Raw genomic sequence first — 23,708 nt, 5'->3', positions numbered from 1 at the left:
GGATGTCCCGTCTGTTACCCTGACCTTGACACTAAAAATCAGTTTTTGCAACGAACCATGGAAGACTTGTACCAGGACACTTGTCAGCGACGCCTAAAGTTAGAACAGCAAGGATACCAAGTGGTGGAAATGTGGGAACACGAGTACGATCACCGTTTGAAAACCGATCCCGAGTTTAAACGCCTCGTGGAAAGTTACCAGTTCATGGACCCGCTGAACCCGAGGGATAGTTTGTACGGAGGAAGGACCAATGCCACCTGTTTGCTGTACCAAGTCGACGAAGAGAAAGGAGAAGAAATCAAATACTTGGACGTGTGTTCGCTGTATCCCTACGTGTGCAAATATTGTCGCTTTCCTGTAGGGGACCCGCAATTGTTGACGGAACACATCGACCTGAAAAACATTCGACAATACGAAGGCTTGATCAAGTGTAAAGTTTTGCCTCCCACGAACCTATACCATCCCGTCTTACCTCACCATTGTCAAGGCAAACTGATGTTTCCCTTGTGCCGTACTTGTGCCGAAACGTGCAACCAGGACCAACCTTGCCATCACAGCCAGGAAGAACGTGCCTTGACGGGAACCTGGGTCAGCGTAGAATTGTTCAAAGCTCTGGACATGGGATACCAACTGTTAGAAGTGTACGAAATTTGCCACTTTCCCAAGACACAACAGTACCACAAGGGTGACCCTACTCAGAAAGGCATTTTCGCCGACTACGTGGATGCCTTTTTGAAACTGAAACAAGAAGCCAGCGGCTATCCTTCCTGGTGTCACACTCCCGAAGACCAAATACAATTCAAAGAGAAATACTACGAACAAGAAGGCATCTCTTTAGACCACATGGAAAAAAACGAAGGCAGGCGATCGTTTGCCAAAGTGATGTTAAATTGCTTGTGGGGTAAAATGGCACAACGACCGTGTTTACCCAAGACGGAATATTTGACAGAACCTTCCCGCTACTTCCAGATGATTCACGACAAAACCAAATACATGAAACACGTGGACGTCGTTCGAGAGGATTTGATCTTGGTCAATTACAAAGAAGATCTGGACTTTGTACAAGACGACCCTTTTGGAAATTTCATCATTGCGGCTTACGTGACAGCTCATGCTCGCTTAAAATTGTACGAAGTTTTAGAACTGTTAGAAGAACGCGTCCTGTGCTTTGACACGGACAGTTGCATTTACATCCATCACCCGATTCAACAGCACCCTGACATCGAAGGAGACCGTTTAGGAGCCTGGACAGACGAGCATCCCGACGACAAGATTCTAAGTTTCGTCAGTGGTGGTCCCAAAAATTACGGCTACGAATACCGGGACAAACAAGGAGAAGTGCACACGACGTGCAAAGTGAAAGGACTGACTCTGAATCATCGTACCAGTCGAGTGGTCAACTTTGGGGTATTGAAAGAAGCCTTGCAATCGGGAGAGGATGGAAACTTTAAAGTGACCACTTATCAACCGAACAAGATTGTACGTTTACCCACTCACCACATCGTCAGTCGGCCCCTAGAAAAAGTCTATCAAGTCGTGTACCAGAAGCGAGTGAGACTTCCCAATCACTTTACGTTGCCGTACGGTCACGTCGGTATTGGTCTGTATATAAAAAGGAACCCTAGGCAAGATCGATAGTTATTGTTCATTGAAGTAACTTACCATGTCGTTGACGAAGAAGAAACCAGATTGGTTAGGAGTCAAATGTTGGACATAACCGAGACCAGGGTTTTGAGGCTTGGACACAAGAGGTGACCCAGTATGCACGAGAGTTATTCAAGGAAAAAAGTTACTTTTCAACCCGTGTTAGTGACGGTGCCAGAAGAACCCGTCACCCAGGACAAGACTGTCGTGGACAGGCCTGAAAGACCTTTTCGGGAGGACACTTGTGTGACCTTACCCCCTACTATAGAACTGGTTAGAACTTTACCCAAAACATGTGGTTGTTGTACAGACACTTGTTTTTTATTCCACGTTCATGGTTATCATGTGCCTTTTATTCTTGTACTTAAGCCTTTGGCTTTTATGTATTTTTGTCTTTCGTATTCATGTTTGAAAAAAAAAATTCAATAAACGTGTTCTGAAAAAAAGTATATAAACTCTTGTCTTGTTTGTTTTTCGTGTCACAAGTGACATTCCTCACACTATGGCTACCTCTACTGTCTCCGCTCCCTCTTCCTCTACTGTCAAAGTCATCGACGAACACTTAGATCGTGCCAGTTGGGAGGCTTTGTATCTTCGCCATCCCTTTAACATGCTCATTGCTGGACCTAGCGGTTCTGGCAAAACCGAATTCGTCAAACGTTTGATCGAACATAAACATCATTTGATCGATCGACCCCCTCAACGGATCGTGTGGTGTTACAAAGAGTGGCAATCGGCGTACAGCCTCTTGCGAGAAAGTCAAGGCGATTCCATCGTGTTTGTGGAGGGCATTCCTAAAGAAGACGACGGCATCGTCTCTGACTCCCGTCAAACCCATTTGGTCATTTTCGACGACATGTTAGGAGAAGACGAAGAAGAAATTAAACTGTGGTTCACGCACAAAGGGCATCACCGTAATGCCAGTGTCGTTTACATCACCCAAAATTTGTTTCAACAAAGTAAAGCCCATCGCACCATCAGTCTCAATGCGCATTACGTGGTCTTGTTTAAAAGCCCTCGAGATAAATCGCAAGTGCAAGTCTTAGCCAAACAGTTAGGAACGCCTTGGCTGACTCAGGCGTACGACGATGCCACTCAAACGCCACAAGCCTATTTACTCGTCGATTTGAAACCTACGACTCCCGAGGATTTGCGATTTCGTACCCACTTGTTTCACCACTGGTGCCAAGACGGAGGACCTGTCCTGTACACGTCTCCGTCCTCGACTTCATTTCACTCCCCATAAAAAAATCTATAAAAACCTCAGACCCTTTTTCGTCTGTCTCACTCTCAGTGCGAACATGACGTCCCTTCAGTCGCATCTTCCCGTCAAATTGATTCGTGCCTTGTATGGCATCAGTCGAGAAAAAGATCCACAAACACGAGCTAGTGTCTTAGAAGCTAGTCTCAAAGAAGTCTTACGATGGTTCACGGTGACGGCACGTCAATTACTCCAAGGAATCATTCAGATTCCTCATCAAACCAAACGCTTTTTCGATCGAAACAAAGTCGCTTTGGTCCAACTGGCCGATCCCCGCATCGACACTCAAACCAAAAAACAAATCATTTTGAAACCTGGAGGGAGCGGTACTCTAGGAGGGGTCATCATTCGCTCACTCTTAAGATGGGATCCTAATGCCCCCAAAGTTATCCCCAAGACAAAAGTCCAACGAAGCCCCAAGAAGAAAAAGACCAGGTCCCCAAGGAGAACTTCTCCAGTGGCAGGACCCTCCTCTGACCAGACACCACCACCACCCCGGAAAAAGAAAAGAAGCCCCCAGAAAAAGAAACAGAGAAAAAGTCCCCAGAAAAAGAAAAGTCCACAGAAGAAAACTAGTCGCAAGAGAGGCACTTCGGCCAGGACGCAACCTTACACTCGCAAACCACGATCTGCCACGGCAGTGACTGCGTCTCCTGCATCCTCACGTTTGTCCACTTCTCCGTTGATGACACCAGGAACTGAAGAGTACTTGGAGACGTTGATCACACCAAGAACTTCTCCGTTGATGACCCCCAAAAGAACTTCCCCAGTGGCAGGACCCTCCAATTTAGTGGCAGTGGCTGCTGCTCACAAAGTACCTTCTCCCAAAATCAAAGTTCAAGAAAGATCGGGCATGTTACAAGGTTTACTGGATTTGTCCAAGCAAGAACTGGCTCGATTTAGTCCGTTACGTACCCCTGCACGACGTGTCATGCCTGTCCTCAAACTGATACGACGTCAAGACAATCAGTGGCGACGCGTTCCAGTATAAAAAAGGCCTGTGACCAAGTCGGGTATCAGTGTTTTTTTTTGTGTTCCTGAAGACTCAAAGATGCCACCCTCCAGAAAACCCCAAGGAAAGAAAAGGAAAGGACTGCCACCACGTTTAGCCAAACATGGGGACATGTTATCTGTCCTGTCCAAAGCTTCTCCACCCCTACGAAAAAAAACTCATTCAAACAGCCTCCAAAGAGGTCATCGATACCGTGTGCGAATGTTGTTTGAACGTTTTGAAAGGCACGATCCCTTTGTCCAAACACCAGAAACAATGCTTAGGCAAACATCGTCACGTTCTTCGCCAAATGGTTCAAAAGAAAATTCCCATTCGTCAAAAAAAAGAAAATGTTAGTGCAACGTGGAGGTATTTTACCTCTCTTGTTAGGCCCCATACTGAAAGGAGTCTTGGGAACCATGTTGGGAGGACTGGTGGGAGCAAGATAAAAAGGCCTCGGAAGTTCCAAGATCTCAGAATCGACCCCTGACAACCCCATGGAAGGACGAAAACTAGCTTTAGTGCCTTACAAACGATGGATGGAATACCATCGGTGGCAAGAACAACACACCCCGCATTTACCTTCCAATCCCAATTTGAGCGAGATGTCCCAGTTACAACACGAATTGCAGTCCTTGATGGATCGCCAAGATTTGTCTGAAACAGAAAAATCGCAAAAGTACGGTCAACTCTTGCAACTCTTTCACCAGAAAGCTTTAGACGAAACAGCTCTACCCACTCTGAAAGATTTTAAGACCTTGATGAAAAGTGCAGCACCATCACCAGTACCAGTACCAGTACCAGTACCACCAGTACCCGTGACCAAGACAGAAAAAGGAGAAGAAGAGGAAGGGTTTCAAACTCCACCAGAAAAAGTACGCAAGTTAACAACACCACCTACCTCCAGAATTGGATGGATTAAAAAGATGATGGCCACCCCTTCTTCCTCACAAGAGAAAAAGAAAGTGAAGACAGAAGTGAAGACAGAAGTGAAACAAGAACCGATATCCCCCGCTCAGACATCCTTCTCCTCTTCGACACCTATTGCTGGCCGCACACGCAAAGCATTGCAATCCAAGAAAATACCCCAAGAGAAAAAGAGTAGCATCCTCAAAGAGTGGGTGTCTTATTAACACACCAACCAACACAAAAAATGGAAAAAGTCTTAGCCAGCATTTACTACGATCCCTCCCATCCTGCAGGTTACGCAGGAGTTCAAAAATTGTATCGTGCTGCCAAAACGCGACTGAAAAGTCTCCGTTTACCTCAAGTGCAACGATGGTTACAAGAACAAACTACCTACACTTTACACAAACCCATTCGACGCAAGTTTGCCAGAAGTCGCACCCGAGTGGAAGGCATCGATCATCAATGGCAAGCCGATTTAGCCGATGTCTCTCATTTGGCCAGCTACAATCGTGGCCACAAATATTTGTTTTGTGTCATCGACGTCTTTTCCAAATTTGCCTGGGTCGTGCCCTTGACTTCCAAATCGAGCAGCGAGTTAGTGCGAGCCCTGCAACGGGTGTTGAAACAAAGCGGTCGTCACCCTCTTCGATGGCAAACGGACAAAGGCACCGTAATTCTGAACAAAGCTTTCCAAAAAAGAATTAAAGAAACGTGACATTCGTTTTTTTACCACCGAGAATCCCGAAACCAAAGTCAGCATCGTGGAACGTTTTCAACGCACTTTGAAAGAACGCATGTGGAAATATTTTACGCATCACCACACTCTGAAGTACATCGACATCTTACCGCACCTGGTGCAAGCGTACAACCTATCTTACCATCGAAGCATCGGACGTGCCCCGCAAGACGTGACTCCCGACAACGAAGTGTTGGTGTTTGAGCGTCTGTTTGGTACGTTCCCGACGAGGGCTGTCCCCGAGAAAAGTGGAATGTTGGCCGTAGGAGATTGGGTGCGCATTGGCAAAACCAAACGCACTTTCGACAAAGGTTACTTACCTAACTGGACGACCGAATTGCTTCGCGTCACTGGACGAGTGCATGGCCGTCATCCTACCGTCTATAAATTGGAAGACATGAACGGAGAAGTGCTCAAAGGAACGTTTTATTCGCCCGAGTTACAACGTGTGACCAAAAAAGAAGACGACGTGTACGACATCGAAAGCATTCTCGAACACAGAACCCGTAAAGTGGGCAAACGATGTGTCAAAGAAGTCAAAGTACGTTGGAAAGGATATCCACCCAGTTTTGATTCTTGGATCGACGCTTCGCAACTCATCGACTATAAAAAGAAGTGACCATCATGCCCTTTCACACAGCAGACGCAGCTACGTCGACCACTCCTTCTTCACCTAGTTCTTCTGTGCAAGATTTACAAAAACAACCCTTGTGGGTGTGGTGTGGAGAACGTGTGCCTAAAACGCAAATCGTCTTTTTCTGCCAAATCTTCGTGGTGTATTGTGTCATCGGGGCAGCCATTGCCAATTTGAGTTTGCAACAAGGAGACAAACAATTGTGGACCATTTTATTGAGCAGTTGCATCGGTTACCTGCTTCCTACTCCCTCCCTGAAATTCTCCTCGAACGGGAACCCCGGGAACCATGTGTCCAGTGCCAGTGTCAGTCACCACTTCAACCACAATCAGAACCCCATTTTAGACGGAGACACGCCTCTGACGTCCAGTAATATCCCCTCGGACAGCCACAGAACTCTGGAATTATGAGTCACCAAAACCAATTTTACTTAACTTTACCCAGTGACAGTTCCATGGAGGTGTTTCCCAAGAACACGTTGTGCTGTTACACGGCCAAATTACCTCAAGCCATCCAGTTAGATCACGAAGCCCATTGGGAAGTGGCTTTAGTAGAAATGATTCACCCGACCCAAGTCCTCAATGTCCTTCCCAATCAAAATTTTTTTGATGTGGAAGTTCATGACGAGCAAATACAACAGTGGATGGATAGCAATGTCAAATATGACAAGAAAACCCGTACACAAAAGTACACCACCTATCACTTGTTCATTCCCCCAGGCTATTATTTTAGTGGTCAACATTTGGTCAGCACCATAGCCTCCAGGTTTAATGTCGTGTTTCTGAAAGCTTTGGAGTATGTCAACAAAAGTGTCACCATGGAGTACCACAAAGCAGCTCGTCGCTTCTTGATGAAATTTGAACGAAGTAAAATCGTGTCCATTTTATTTTGTCCTGAATTGTTTGACATGTTGGGCGGAGACATGGACATGAGAAAGGCCATGTTCAAGAAAAACGAATTACCCATCGTTTACGACAACGAGTCTTTTAGCAAGTTATTTCGTGCCCCGGTAGAACTGAACCAAGGACTGAATTTGATGTTCGTGTATTCCGATGTGGTGGAGTTCAACGTGGTGGGACACACCTCCGTACCGTTACTGCGTGTCATTCCTTTCAAAGTAGATTCTGTCACGAACGCTGACGAGGAAGGTGGAAACACTTACCACGTCCACCGCGAATTTGTCCATCCTCACTATTTGCCTGTCAGCAAGTCGTATTTGGACACTGTCAACATTGCTATAAAAGGAGATCTGGGACAAAATATTTCATTCACCAAAGGAAAAGTCACGGTGAAACTCCATTTTCGAAAACGGTTCTCTCACGACTCGTAAGTAAGTCATGTATCCAGTGTACCGAGGGGTTGCTCGACAGCGAGGACACGGCTTAGGAGACATGTTAAAATCGGCCTTTCGTTCGGTGGCCCCAGTGTTGAAACCGATGGTGACACGCGGATTGCACGCCTTGAAAGATGCGGCACTGACGCAAGGCAAAGAATTTCTCCAAAATGTCATCATCGACAAACAAAACCCTAAAGAAGCCTTCATGAGGGCAGGCAAAAATGTCTTGCTGCAAACGGGCAAAGACATTTTGGGTCACCGAGAGACACCTATAAATGCCCTGCACGCTACCGAGTCAGGCATTAAGCAAGGACAAGGCATAAAGAGACGACGAAGAAAACACCCTTTCACCAGACTTCAAGCGAGAAAGGCCAAGAAAAGAAGAACCGTTCGAGACTTAGACGTTTTCGATTACTGAGAAAAGAGACAAAAAAATGATGCACCGAGAATCTTGCGCTTGTTCCAAGACGGAACTGGATCTGTTTGCCATGCCCCCCACGATGATGACGATGCAAGAATCCCAATGGGTGGAATTTCACCCCGTCTCCTCACTGACCGATTCCGCTCCCATCGAGTTTGAAATCAAAGGACAGCCCGAAGATTACATCGATCTGAATAGCAGTTACTTGTACCTGAAAGTCAAAATTCTAGATAAGACTGGAGGTCCTATCGACGATGAAGCAGTAGCTCCCGTCAACAATTTCATGCATTCCTTGTTCAGTGGAGTGGACTTGTACTTGAATAACAAAATGGTCAGTAGCAGCATGGATACTTACCCTTATCGTGCCTACCTGGAAAATCTCTTGATGTACGGAATAGATGCCAAGAACACTCATCTCAATGCCTGTGTGGTATGGGAAGCTGACGAACCTACCAAGTTTGAAATATTGGAAACTGATGAAAAGAAAGACAACAATGATGGATTTGTAGAACGAAGGAAGATAATCACGGGAGCCGACACAAGTTTAGAACTGATGGATCGTTTGCATTTGGACATGTGGTTGCAAGAAAAGTATTTGCTGAACGGGGTGGATGTCCGCCTGAGACTGAATCGTAGCAGTGCCGCTTTCCATTTGACGGCTGATAGTGACGGTTACAAAACCAAAATCCAAGAAGCCAGACTCTACGTACGCCTTGTGGAAGTGTTACCTAAAGTGGGAAACGACATCAGTCAGACGTTGAGCAGAACGACCGCCAAGTATCCCATACGACGCGTGGAAGTGAAAACCTTCACCATTCCCAAGGGACAGCGATCCATGATCGAAGATCATCTGTTCCAAGGACAGTTACCCAAACGTTTGATCGTTGGTATCGTCGAGAATACAGCCTTCAACGGAGCTGCCGAAAAAAAATCCTTTCTACTTTCAACACTTTGGCGTGTCCAAAATCGAAGTCAGTCGCGATGGCAAAACCTTGTGTACCCGACCTTTCGAACCTGACTTTGCCAAGAAGAATTACTTGAGATCGTACTTGTCCTTGTACGAAGCCACTGGACAGTTAGGAACCAATACCAGTCACGGTATTACGTACGAGGATTATGCAGGAGGCTATGCTTTGTGGGCTTTCGATTTCACTCCAGACCAAGGCAGCGACGAGGGACATTTTCCACCCTATAAAATCCGGCCAGATTCGTGTGGAAATTCAGTTTAAAGACCGAGACCCTGATGAAACGGTGAACGTCATCCTGTATGCAGAATTCGATAATACCATAGAAATCAACAGTTTGAGAGAAGTCATCCTAGATTACTAGAAACCATGGAAGACTATTATCCCTCTTTACCTAGTGGAGAAACTTTTAGTGTTGGATTATTGTTAAAAAATGTTAGAGTTGTTGTTGTTTAGTGTTAAGTAATTTTTGAGTAAAAAATATTGTGTTTTGAAAAAATTGTTTGATGTTATATTGTTGGATTATTGTTAAAAATGTTAGAGTTGTTGTTTAGTGTTAAGTGATTTTTGAATAAAAAATGTTGTGTTTTGAAAAAAATGCCTTTGTCTTTTGTTTAGCTATAAGAATGTTGGATTGATGCTCTTTCATTTCTTACTATCCTTCTCATGACACTCAATAAACGTTGCGACTCAAAAACCGTGTGGGGGATGTTTTCCTTCACGTCCGCGCTTTGACTTTAAGAACCGGGTTGTTTCCAGTCTAACCATCCATTGTCGACTCATCCTCCTACGAAGATGTGCTCCAAACTAGCTAAGCTCAACGAAGCCTACGTGAATTTGCATAGGGTCAGACACAGTCTGATACCGAAGCCAGAAGAAATAGAGAATGTGAGAATGTTAAAAATCACTGAAAACCTGATAGAAGAGCTCTTCAGAGAAGAAATGAAAAGGGAAAAAGAAGAATGGACAGAGAAGGACAGACTTCAGAGACAGCAGCAACAGCAGCAGCAGCAACAACAACAGCAGCAGCAGCAACCTGAAGCTGACAGAGGCTTTGTCGATTGTCGTATCGACACCAAAGAGTTTTTCTTCTCTTTCCGAAGAAGCAGACCTATCGCCAGAAAGTCTATCCTCAGAGGACATCGCATTCTGAGAAACTAAAAAAATGCCATAGCAAACAAAAAAAAAAACAGCCCTTTTCAGGGCTACCCCAATACTCTAGAAAAGAAATAACGATCGATTTGCCAATGTGTGTAGGTAGAGTAGTGTGAAAATAAACACTAACTCTTTTTTTTAAAAATGTGAGGGTATGTGTTTGTGTGTTTGTGTTTGTAAGTGGTTAGGTAAGTTGGTATGGATAGTAAATTAAAATGATGTCTTTTTTTTTGGTGTTTGAGGTGTAGATTAGGAGTTAGATTGGATTGCTTTGCGTATGTAAATAGTCTATTGAAGTGATTTATAAAAAATTTTAAAATAGTGATGGGTAGCATAAAAAAGTGAGTGTTTCTTTTAGGTCCGCGCGTTGTTGTTTTTGGTCATGATGTAGGTAAGATCAATTTTATGTTTTTAGGGGGATGTTTTCCTTCACGTCCGCGCTTTCACTATAAATTGAAACTCGTTCGGCAGTCCAACTACCCTTGTTGATTGATCAACACCAAAAATGAACACGAGACTGACGAAACTGTTGGAACTTCATGTGCATCTGGAATATGCCAGGCGCATATTAAATGAACTGGCCGCGGAAGCCATTGTGGAGGAGGGAAGGATAAGAGAGGAGGAGGAAAGAAGAAACAAAGAAGAGGAGGAGAGAAGATATAAAGAAGAAGAAGAAGAAAGAAGATACAAAATGGAGGAGAGAAGAAACAAAGAAGAGGAGGAGGAGGAAAAGGAGAGAAGAAAAAATTTCAGAATCCCAGAAACCGAAAATTGGGATTCTGAAGCCACATATCCTGCCTCTGCTCTCTCCCCCAAAAAGGTAAAAAGTAACTGGGGGACAAGATGTGTATGCGGCGCCAGGCCTGGAAGGTGCCACCATTAACCAGGTGTCCATGAAGTTCCAAAAAAACAGCCCTTTTCAGAGCTACCCAATACTCTAGAAAAGAAATAACTATCGATTTGCCAATGTGTGTATGTAGAGTAGTGTGAATATAAACACTAACTCTTTTTTTTAATTGTGTGAGGGTATGTGTTTGTGTGTTTGTGTTTGTAAGAGCTCTGGTATGTTTGTGTGAATAGTAGATTATGGGTTAATTTATTGTTTCTTAGCGTATGTGGAGAGTATAGTTTGGGTTTGATTATATGAAATGAGAAAAGTGGGGGATGTTTTCCTTCACGTCCGCGCGTTGTTCGGTCATGATCTAGGTAAGATCAAATTTATGTTTTTAGGGGATGTTTTCCATCACGTCCGCGCTTTAACTATAAAGCTAACAGTTTAGCCATTAGAACCCATTCCAAGGAATAAAGACAAAGAAAATGGTGGTAGCAACAGCGTTACTGAATCATTTGATAGGCATTTATTATTGGATAGTAGATGTTACGTTTGTCATGGAGAAGATAGAGAAAGAATTCAAATTAGAAAAGTGTCTCGACTATTTTAATAATTTGAAGGAAGCAAAGGAGATAATAACAGGAATGATGGAAGAAGAGGAAAAGAGACTGAGAGGATTGATTGACCCGCCTTATGTAAGAGTTGGAAGTTTAAAAGAAGCACTTGAAAATGTCATCGAAGTCAGGTGCTTCTTAGAAAAGATATTGAATTGGACGGAGTGGCGATATGTAAAATGGGGGTTGGACCAGCTGACAAAAACGGAAGAAGTAATGAGGAATGTGCTGACCGAAGAGGTCAAGAAGATCAAATAAAAGTGGTCAAAGGAAAGAAAAGAAGAAGAAAATAGAAAAAAAGGATGAACTAGAAAAACTGAACACAAACTGAATGAAAATCCAAGAGAAGTTCCGGGCCATGGGCCACCCGGACTGGCTGCCGGAAACAGAAAAGAAGAAGAAAGGAATGATGGACAAAATAAGAGGATGGTGGAAAAAGTTAAGAAGTTAAAAGAAGAAGAAGAAGATAAAAACCCAAAGGCCCTTTTCAGGGCCAGCCATATTTCTCGAAAAGAGATAGCCTTTCCATTGCCTACCCCTTTTTTAAAAAAATTTAAAAAAAAAAAATCCCATGTTCAATTTCCCTTGACGCTATAAAGTCCCACCCTGTTTAAATTCCTTTGACGCTAAACCGTCCCACGATTTTTCTCCATTTTAATTTCCCTTGACACTAATCTGACCCACGATTTTTCTCCATGTTAAATTTCCCTTGACGCTAATCTGTCCCAGGGGTCTCTGTAATGCTAATTCCCATTGACGCTAATCTATCCCCATTTACTACTCATGTTATTGTTTATCGTTATGTAAGTCTTTCTTACTGGTCGATTTATGATTGCAAATTGTTGTATTCTTGTTGCGCTTTCTTGATCTGACACCTTGCCACTCTCTAATACATGTGTGTATGTATGTATGTATGTATGTATGTATGTATGTATGTATGTATGTATGTATGTATGTATGTATGTATGTATGTATGTATGCATGTATGTATGTGAGATGTAGGTAGATAGGTAGGTATGCATATATGTTGTAGCCACACATGATCATCCACAAAAACGCTTCTATGTATCTATTCTTCTTCTTCTTCTTCTTCTTCTTATTATTATTATTATTATTATTATTATTATTATTATTATTATTGCGAATATAAAATTGATTACGATTATGATCATGATTAGTGTTCCATACGAATATGCGGACAACTCGTCCGGATTCAATCTTTTGAAACACAATACCTGGTATATTTGATAACTTTAAAGACCCCAGCCGTCAAGCTTATACTGCTTTTGTTGTTGTCTAAACCGGGTTAAAAAGAACCTTTCGTTATGTCTTTTAAGTTGGAGATTGTCCAACCGTTTGGCTCAGTATGTGATATAAATGTACATATCTTTAGTCATGGTATTTATCTCTCTATTTGCAGGGGATCCTTTCAATGTATTCCATGGATACCGACATTTATGCGAATCTTCACAAGGTGGTCGATGTCGTCATTGGACGTCCCGTCTGTTAACATTATTTTTCTGTTCTTCATTCATTCTTTACTTATTCATGTACACTAGCAGCATCGATGGCTTCAATATTCCTATACTGTCCAATATAGTACACGGGGATCGTACTGCGTTTTGGAATAACACATTAAATCCCCTAAAGAACACGCTAGATTCTTTGAATAAAACATTATATTCCCTATCTGACGTTCAAAATCCAAAAAACATCAGCAATTTCCAGTTCGAGTTAACACTGATAATATCATCGAAGAATGTGACTCCAATGTCTAAATTAACATTGCCACCAACTACTGCTCAACTAATTCGACAAAATGTGTCATCGCTATGGAAAGAAAGGATACGAGAACTGACACAAAATCAAACAAAGCCCCTTCTTACATTATTCACTTCCTGGATTGTTAGCGAGGACAAGTACCTAGTCCATAACCTAACAATACTGAACTGGTTATCACTTCGTCCTTTTGTTATGCCGATTGTGTTCACAAATGAAACTGCCTTAGCAAATGTGTGTGAAAGTGCTGGTTGGGTGGTTTTGCCTTTAAGAGTCACCGCCGCGGATGGAGTCCCGGTTCTGAAGTATATGTACATTGACGCGATGAGAAGGTTCGAATCCAATTTTTACGCATTTGCTAATAGTGACATCTTATTCACAGACACCTTGATTGATACATTGATTGAAATCCTACAAAATAATCCAACATCCCATAATTCTACTCAAGATAATTCAACATCGCATCATGATAATTCAATATCGCATAATTCTACTCAAGATAATTCAACATCGCAGCATCATACTTTGATTGTCGGCAGAAGGACCAATGTTTATAATATTACAATGGAAGAAGGATCATCTTGGAGTGAAGTAACAGCGGTGGCGAAGAAAAGGGGAGAACTTTTTCGAATTGACGCAGAGGACTATTTCATCACGTCAGCATCGTATCCGTGGAATGATATACCTGAAATTGTGATAGGGCGTAGGGCGTATGATAATTGGCTGGTTCTAAATGCCCGGAAGCAGAAACACCAAGTCATAGACGCAACAGACACCATTCTAGCTGTGCATCAGACAACGAAGCATGGTAATTTTGAAGGCATGGCAAAGAATAATAGAGATTATAATCATAATTTGTTGTCATCACTATATAAAAGTCTCCAATACGGTTTGGGAGTCACCGTATGTACGGAATATCAAACAACAATAAATGCGGGAAATATTTCGATCACTTCTCGAAATCTACCGAAGTATTGCGAAGTTGGATGAAAACAGAATTATGAAGAATTGCAACTAAATAATTATTATGCAATGGAAATATTTAGACATGCTTTAACGTTTGCATCTTTTATTCGTAGGCGCATACTCAGAAGATGGCAGGCTGAGAAACTTTTGAGTGTAGAGGTAAATGCTTATTTTGTGATTATTTATTTATTGAATGAGATTCATGGTTTTTGAATGTGGGAAACTCAAGCAAACTTGGATAAATAGCGTGACTAAGTCACAGGTTTGCTGTTATGACCATGTGTTAGTATTCAACTGTTGCTCACGTGCACGCAGTTAATACGTTTCATACTGCTTGAAGTAAACATGGCGGATAGTAAGTGGAAATTAGAGTCGAGTCTCAGCGAATTAGACGGAAGGGTTCTATGGATGATTTCAGACAGGAACATATTGCTTCCATTCAAGGAAAGATACCTAGTACTACATTTAATACTTATAAAGTGGTATAAGTTACAGTGTCTGATCCAGCCTTTCTACACGCCTTTATTCCTATGTTGACAAGATCTCTTGCTGAAAACCAGAAATCATCGGAAGTCTTTTGATAGTTTACTGCAACTTTGAAAGTGGAAAATGAAGCAAATCAAATTACAGATAGTTCAGTTGAAATCTGAAGTGGCACCTGTACAGACCAACATTGAAGATTTGGAGCATGAACCTGACATTGTTTATATAGAGACTGTTGAAGATTTAACAATATTCTTACGTGTACGGAGAACCGGCGAATATGTTTCATAAATAAGCTTATCGGTGTAGACCTTCCAAAATCGACTTTGCAGATCACATATATAGACCAAACATGGCAAGATTTTTGGAACTCCTCCACAAAAGGTAAAAAGCACCATGAAACCAAAAAAAACGTAGATAGGAACATACAGCTACCTAAAGGTACCTATTTAAAACAGAAAACCACAAACAGGATAATAACTGGAAAAACTAAACTAGCAAGCAGTTTTGGAAGGTTTATAGGACCCAAACCAGCAACCATTAACTGCTTTAACTGCCACACCACCGAAGATCTACACCACGTATTCAATATCTGCCCAAAATATCAACCTGCTCGGAAAATATTTATCAAAAACCAAAAAGAGATTGGATCACCACACACATACCCAGAGTTACTTATGGACTCTAATAAAAATAAACAATCAGCATATAAAAATATAAATCAATTCATAGACTCAGCAGGACTTAGGAACAAAATATAATTATTATCCCCACAAAACCAAAAGACCCAGTAACTAGCTAAATAAATTTAGAAGCCACCACATAAAAACCCATAACATATCATTCAATTTTATAAAAGTATTAATAAATAATTCACTTACGAAGCACCTATAAAAAACTAAGGAAACCGCAAAATCGGATGTCCTAGATGTCCTTAACGAACCGAGTAATCAGCTAGGATTCCGGTCCTAGATGTCCTTAACGAACCGTGTAATCGGCTAGGACTCCGGTCTCTTGCTAAAGAAAGTATAAATAACATTCAATCTCTAAAAACATTAATTAATAAATAACTTAAAGAGGTAATATCAAAAAACTTATAAATAACATAACGTAGGAAACACACCCTAAACACCTCGACTAGTAATAACATAATAACCTTGAAAATCTCTCTTCATACATGATTTCTACTAAGAACCTCTATAAACAGCATAGAACATACCCCCCCTCCTTTTAGAACATTTTGAAGAAGAAAAAAAAATTTCGAAAAAAAACCAACAAAAAAACAATCGCAAGTAACACCAGGCAAATGCAACAAGAAACCAGCGATGTAAAGCAAGCAGGACCGTTCTCGAGCTCTCCTTCCCACTAATGACAGCCAACCATTCAACTGTAGGGACCTTTATGGACCCACAGATTGAGGCCAAACTATCAGGATTCCTTGAATCCATAAAAGCCTGGGGGAGGTGGCACCATCCCCTTCCCCAGGAACAACTAGCAGGCAGCGGTGCAGTCAGAAAAAAGTGGTACATGCACAATTGTGCGCACGCCACTATAATTAAACTCAACAACATCAAGATCACACGCCTTATCTAAGCCTGAAAATAGAGTCTATTTGAACAAGAAACATCTGAAGAAACGATACATATATATGAGCATTAGACCTGTAATAGATTTTCAATGGGAATGCAGCTGTCGAAGATGAAGAAAGACAAGTAGAGAGCAGCATACTGGATACTAGATGGTAACATTTATTATATGGGAAGTGAGTAGGACGCTAGGACCCAAATCCAGTCAGAGAAAGAAGAACAGAAACTCAATACTGACCTGGATTTCAGGTTTATAACAACCTTATTCAGACATCCAGTAACCTTGTAAAGTATCAATACTTTTGGTATGAATTGACCATCTGACCGTGTCTGCATTTCTTTCTTTTAGGACATGTTTAGGAATCGAATAGTTTTGTTTCTTGATCTTGCATGTATTCAGTCAGTCTTAAAAACCTATAGAAGTTGGTTCAGATTAATAATAGGTTTTGAATCCTTTTCAAGACAATATTTAAAGTTACTGATTTACACTTTACGCAGTCATATATGTTGTTATTTTGCTATCATTCCACAAAACTGCTGTTGAGGTATGTATGTATGTATGTATGTATGTATGTATGTATGTATGTATGTATTATATATAATTGATTTATGCACCTTGTAACCTATTAACTTTCAGTGGCGTCGCTAGGGGGGTGTGGGGGGTGCAGACCGCACCGGGTGACACCATCTCAGAGGGGTGACACCAAAATGAAAAATTGCAAATTTTACAGAGCACACACTGCTCGGTCTAGTCGGATTTCATAAGCGGATAACCGATCATAGTTAAATACATTACTAGCAGGCACAGCAGTGGCATCGCTAGGGGGATGCGGGGGGTGCGGACTGCACCGGGTGACACCATCAGAGGGGGTGACACCAAAATGACATTACTAAGGATTCTGTATGGTCTGTTACGGAAGGAGGACCATGGGGGTGACACCATGAGCTACCGCACTGGGTGACACCAACCCGAGTGACTCCACTGTTAACTTTGTCCTCAATATAAGGCTTTCTGATCATGCAATAGCACTAATTCGCGCAAAGCATTCTTTCAAGCGAATACTGTAATTAATTATGATTTTTAATCTGGTTCACGTAGGTACACAATAATACGCTACTAACTAGGGTTCTGGTTTGGGTACGCACTACTTTTTATGCTTTGATAAGTTTTTGTAATAAAACCTTCTACCAATGTCATTGACCTTACTTAATCTGGCCAATCTAGGTTTAGAATCCAACATCCACTGTTTCATGGGTCAGTATATATGTAGATGAAATAATATTTGAACAGAATAGATCAAGACGTGTAATAATGAAATGAATCACAGGCCGTACGTAGGTGACATATGAGAATACCGCAACTGCTACAATTTTATAAGGTACCGTCTCTAACCTATGAAGATACGCACCTCATCACTGGTCAACGTTTACAATCAGAGTAAGAATATTAAATATTTGGCAGAAATATGAGCACATTTGGGTACATAAATATAATATAATTAGGACAGTATACGATAACTATCATGGAGCGTCCCAAAAAGTGGAAAAGAGAAAAAAATAGTATAACATTTTTACTATTTAAAATTTTACAATTCCACAAATAACAAAAAAGTTTATGAAATTGTGTTTATTATTAGTGCTCAAGATTTGGCATGATTTTGGACACTTTTGTGATTATTGGTGGCAAGTAAGTTTTGAATTTTGCAATAGGGGGTTTACGGTAATAGAACGGTTTTATAAACTACTTTCTCTGTGAAATTTGAGACAAATGAACCAATAATGAGCTAAGAAAGATTGCCATTCTTTTGTATAATTTTTTAAAAATAAGTTTCTGCTATCATGGGTTTCATTCCTTTCGGATTATTAATAAATTCATAACATAGGTCTGGTCTACCAATTGTCATCAGAATGTTTCTTGTGCTATTTATCCTTTCATAAGTATTAGTGCTATCATTGGTCACGTAAAAATATCTCATAAAGGAGTTTGGATTGTTTAGCCCATTTACCATTGATGATAGAGATCCAAACTCATATGATTTGGAATCTAATAATTATACCGACAAGTTTCCTTCATAGATGTGAGTGAAATCGGTGAACGGAAGTTCTTTTTCTCAGTCTGAAAATGTTTCTTAAAAATTCGATTTTTAAATTTTGATCGTGATACTTTAAAATCTACAAACTTCATACCCACACAGTAAAGTTATTGATATAGTATGATCGAAAAGATTCAATTGCATACGACACTATTGCCATAACCTAAGTAATAGAAAGAAGGAAAACCAACAAGTTTTGTAAAACATAAATAATTTAATTATCAAAGTTGAAAATTTAAGAGGAACTGAACTGAAAGTATTATGAAGTAAACAAAAAATAATCCTAAAATTCTACACAAGTCCAAAAGAATCGAATGTTCCAGATAGTGGCATAGCTAGGATATTTGGATCCCTATGCAGCCCTCTGTGCAAAGATTATCGATAGGCCTTTGCCTAATCTATGGTGTAAAATAATAATTAGTGGTCCCTTATACTTTGCATACTCTTGTTATGTGGTAGCTGCGCACCTGGTTCCGAATGAGTTCTAGATCCTTGAATGCAGTGGCTTGCTAGCATTCCTGATGTATTCCAAAGGCATTGTCCAGAGCTCCTATGAATAAATTCACAATAAACCCAGAATAATATTTTCTTCAAATGAGCACTGTGAAGTTCCAATGAATAATCCTAAACACATCTCAACTCAAATTATATATAAACATAACATTAAACAATCTGTAGATTGATATTAACACAAGAACATATGAAAACAAAATCCGACATAAGAAAGAAATAGTTATCCAGTTTTCTCCTTATAGAGAACTTCTAAACACGTGAAAGTGAATCTGCGATTAGGTAACCTTTCCCTTGATGCGCCTAATATCGATGCTGCATTCTCGCAACATCATCTCTGATATTTGTTTTTCATTTTGCCGGCGTAAGTTAGGGGTTATGTTAACTTAAAGGAGTTGCAAAGCCAAATTAACACCAAGCCCTCCTTCTCGATAGTGAAACAATTTCTATGGTGCTTATTTGATGTCATTTAGAGAATAACACACTGGATGACTAATGCAATTGTTATATTCCTAAATTAATGCTCCACCAACACCAACATCCCTTGCATCAACAGAGATTTTAAATGATTGAAAGAACTGGAGCACTTTTAAGTTTGGCGTTGTATTTATCAAAGACCCCTGAAATTTGTCAGACCAATAAATGTTTGTTTTGTTACTCGACAAATTACTCAGGGGTTCAGCAGTTATGAAATTGGAGCAAACTTTCCTATGAAATAACTTCATACACAAATATCGGATCAGCAGCCCATACTGATAGGCACCGAGACCTTTGAGTTTAACTTCTACAGGTTTAACTTGACCTTACCCCATAATATGTCCTACAAATGTAACGCAAACATGGCAAAACTCACCTGTTCTTAAATTAATTGTTGAACCTGCCTCGCAAATAATTTCCGGATAATTTCAGAAAGATCTTTCCAGGTGTCGTTGCTTATAACGACATCTTCGATCTACGCATTAGAGCCATGTACAACAGATGTTACTGCGTTCATTTGACGTTGGAATATTGAGGGAAAATTGTTCATGCCAAATGGCATCACTTTATATTGGTAATGCCCATCCGGAGTTACAAATGCCGAAAGTTCTTTTGCTCTTTCCGTGAGTGGAATCCGCCAAATTCCTTATATAAAGGTCGAATTTTTCGTGACATTTTTTTCCATTTTCAATTCACGCAATGCAGTCACCGGTACTGGAAATGAATCTATTTTTGGTGAAACTATTCACTTTTCTGCAGTCAGAGCACATTCAGAAAGTATTATCTGGTTTCGTGACTAGAATACATTGCGAACATCAATTACTTATACTTTCGTCAACAAAAGATTTCACCAGCATACATACAAAGAGACATACATACATACATACATACATACATACATACATACATACATACTTGTCATTGTATATGTTCAGTGATTATTGTGTACTGATCTTGCTAGGTGATATTTTCTTTATGCCCCTTTGTCATTTAGTTCCATATGATCGTTTGTTATTTTAAATTACAAATTTGATTACTGTTATTTATAAGAAAGAATTTTGTAGCAGAATCGTTAAGTAATGATGTGATTGATGGATACAGCCTGTTGATGTCATTTTCATCTGTACTATTCTGCGTAATCAGATTCATCATTACTATCTCTTCAAGCTTATCGGTACCAATTTTTTTTAAATCATAATTTTGTTTTCGTCATCTTGTTTTTTGTGATGACGTTTAATTATGATTAAATAAAATTTGCATTGTTTTGTGGTAAAAACTAAAATTAATAATTAGCAACGAGTGACTATCAGTAACACGTAGCTCATGTATGCAGACATTATTTACAGTGTTGCATACATTATTTACATAGTTTTGGATAAGACGAGCCAATTTAGCAATAACAGAAGTATTTCGGGACGTTTTAGAACCAACAATGATATTGTCACCACATCTTCCATGTAATACAAAAACATAATTATTTCTTCATATGTCGATAAGTATTTTCGCAGTGATATTTATTTTCTAGTCTAATATCATTTGTTTCTTAGGCGATTTACATTTATCGAGAACTGGCGTGGTATCATTGAAAGTACTAAATGTAAAAGGCACCAAAATCAACGTATTTTTAATAACTAACTCATCTAATTCCAAATAGTTATTTTTATTATGGATTTCGTAGGGAGATATTTAAATATATTATTGGAAAAAATGATATTGTTGCAGAGATGACCTCATTTTGAACAATTTTTTCTCTGTATTTCCTTATTTAGGCCTATTTCATTAAAAAAAATATGTTGCTATGTGTCACCAATACAGTGTTTTATACCTGTAAATACTCTACGAAAACTCGTATTCATTTTTAAGAACAACGCTCATGATTAAAATATATTAATACAATTCTTTAAGTTGCAATTTTCACTCGCACCACAATCATGTTTCAAAACGGGTGTTGATTAATCTTGGTTGCAAAATATGTTGTTTTTTATTTGAGTTCATGCCCTTGGTTTTTTCCTGGGGAATTCTATTGTGTCTTAGGTCAAGTGAAATATGTAATTAAAAAAAATTCTAAACAAAATCTTCTTCCTGTTTAATATCATTCTTTGGGAATCTGTGATCAGTGTTATTAGTTGTGTTCAGATATAATTTGAGAAATATTAATTGTTTAAATTATTCCTTGGAATTACAAAGTTTGGTCAAATATTCTGGACCTGACAGCATAATTTAGCTTTCTATGCTTTATTAATAAATGAGTCTTGAGATTAAATTTCTTAGTATCATTGTAATGGGTTGAAGGCAAAATGAACAAACTTTAAGAGCGAAGTCTAATATTTCTCCTCTATGTTTCGTTTGTGAAAGAAATTATGTGGAAACTCATCCTCAAAAACACACTGAATATGCGTGATGAATATAATATTACAAAACATTAACTGACACTGAAACACTGAAGAGAAAAGGGCCACGGAGTGTGATGAGGTGTAACATTTACTACTGTGTAAGAATTACACGAAACAATACGCAATACATGGTTCAAAACTGTTGATAGTGAGCCAAAATTTACCATGAATACACATCTTCCAATGTGCAACAAAGAATTTACACTGTATTCATTCCTACCTGGTGGGGACATGCACCTTTAAGGCACAGTATGTAATTAAATAAATAACCACTTTGATTATGTATATACAGTTAATGTCCCAAATAACGTCGAGTTAAACATATGACTGAAATTGGCCTTTGTAACGTATTTGTATCTCAGCCCGTCCCTGGGACATGGCCATTCGTCATAATTTGGACACTATTGCAACGGTCATCTTATTATCATGTATGCATATACCAAGCATTAAAATAATAATGCTTACACAGTAATAATACTGGTCGTTGTGCCCAGTGTAACCCTCTGGTGCTTAGCCCAATTAAAGTCACTTGAAAATGACAGGGGTATCTGAGATGTATATAAAAATATTGTCAGATCTTAATGGTTTAGCGGCAACACTCCGACTTCACATATTTCTGTGCGTAGGTCCCATTTCAGGCTTCAGGAATGAGGGGGGGGGGTACATTGGTGATCTAACCATGATCTGATAATTTCTGATGTTACTATAGTTTATTTCCAACCGAAATGATTACACTTTGACATTATGTGTGCTGTCGAAGGTACTTGAAATATGCATGGGACGAAACATATCAAGCGAAACCAACATAGATCCCTATAAATATCTGTTGGACACATGCCATCTCACGCATTTACCATAAAGTAACATATAATTTCAGTGTTATTTGTTGCACATTATATGTGTCGTGTCTGTAGGTCAGTATTTGAATTAGTGTCCCTTTTGGATCACCTAATACACTAAATAGCCTCCTTACATCCTGGTTTCTAAAACACCCTATATCTTTGTAAATTACTTCACTGTACGGAGAGAAACACTAATTTACCCAGTGGTCAAATGTAACTTACAAGCCAATATCAATAAATATTATCACAAATACCGAAAATTTATATAAATCACTTACAACACGTATATAACTAATTGCACAAAAAAAACAACAAAACAACAACAAACAAACATGTGAACTCTTTCCCTAGACGTGTCTATTTGACACACCGTAGAATCCACTGTAGGAAAGAACATGGATATATACATGTATACATGTCATATTCACTGTCACTCTGCATTTTAGTTTAATAATCATATAGTCAAACTAGACGGTCGCTTAGGGCGCCTTGCTTTATGGTGTACCAGATTAGACGGAAGTGAATTTTGTATCGGCAAAGGGGGTTGGGTCAATGTTCCCCATGGGCTATAAAAACTCTTAGGTGGACCCTCCCATACCACTACAAATAATTCTCATATTTAAGCAAGCTCAATATATATATATATCCCATAGCTATAAGGTTTATTTAGGATAATTAGCTAATGTCAAGTACTTTGCATTATCTTCAGACGTTTATTAAGAACGAAGGATTGCTAATACCCGAAGATATAAACTTTGATAGATTATTATATACAGAGCTACATACGGTCAAAGAAGAGGAAACAAGAAACAAAATGTAAATAAGCAAATAAGTAATTTTATAGTATATATTTCAGGAATGTTTTGGAATTTTCTTCGTTATTGACAGCACGGACTACAACTGTATTTTCTATATGGAAAGTTTGATAGCCAGCAATTACAGGTATGCGCCAAGTATGACTGTATTGGGACTGGATTGACGGAAAGAAGACCAATATGGCATACCGCCTTATGTTTCAAAATGATTCTTGTCATATCCCATGATACGCAAGGCGAAATATCTGTGAAAAATATAAAGCTCG

The 23,708-nt window shown here is 39.8% G+C and overlaps 1 protein-coding gene across 1 annotated transcript in view; it reads left to right on the top strand.

Annotated features, from left to right (window-relative positions):
* LOC149782964 (uncharacterized) overlaps positions 1-21,285 on the top strand; it is a 41,590-nt gene extending 20,305 nt beyond the window's left edge. Inside the window, exon 2 of the mRNA XM_089934520.1 lies at positions 12,919-21,285. Coding sequence (XP_089790646.1) covers positions 12,919-14,267 — 1,349 coding nt within the window. The 3' untranslated portion in view covers positions 14,268-21,285. The remainder of the gene's footprint in view (positions 1-12,918) is intronic.
* The last annotated feature ends 2,423 nt before the right edge of the window (positions 21,286-23,708 follow it).

Source organism: Sinohyriopsis cumingii, chromosome 15 (assembly GCF_028554795.1).
Source record: "Sinohyriopsis cumingii isolate HCF-2022 chromosome 15, ASM2855479v2, whole genome shotgun sequence".
In the NCBI taxonomy this organism is placed as follows: domain Eukaryota; kingdom Metazoa; phylum Mollusca; class Bivalvia; order Unionida; family Unionidae; genus Sinohyriopsis; species Sinohyriopsis cumingii.
Note: the sequence above shows the minus strand (reverse complement) of the source record. Positions and strands in the feature narration are given on the sequence as shown.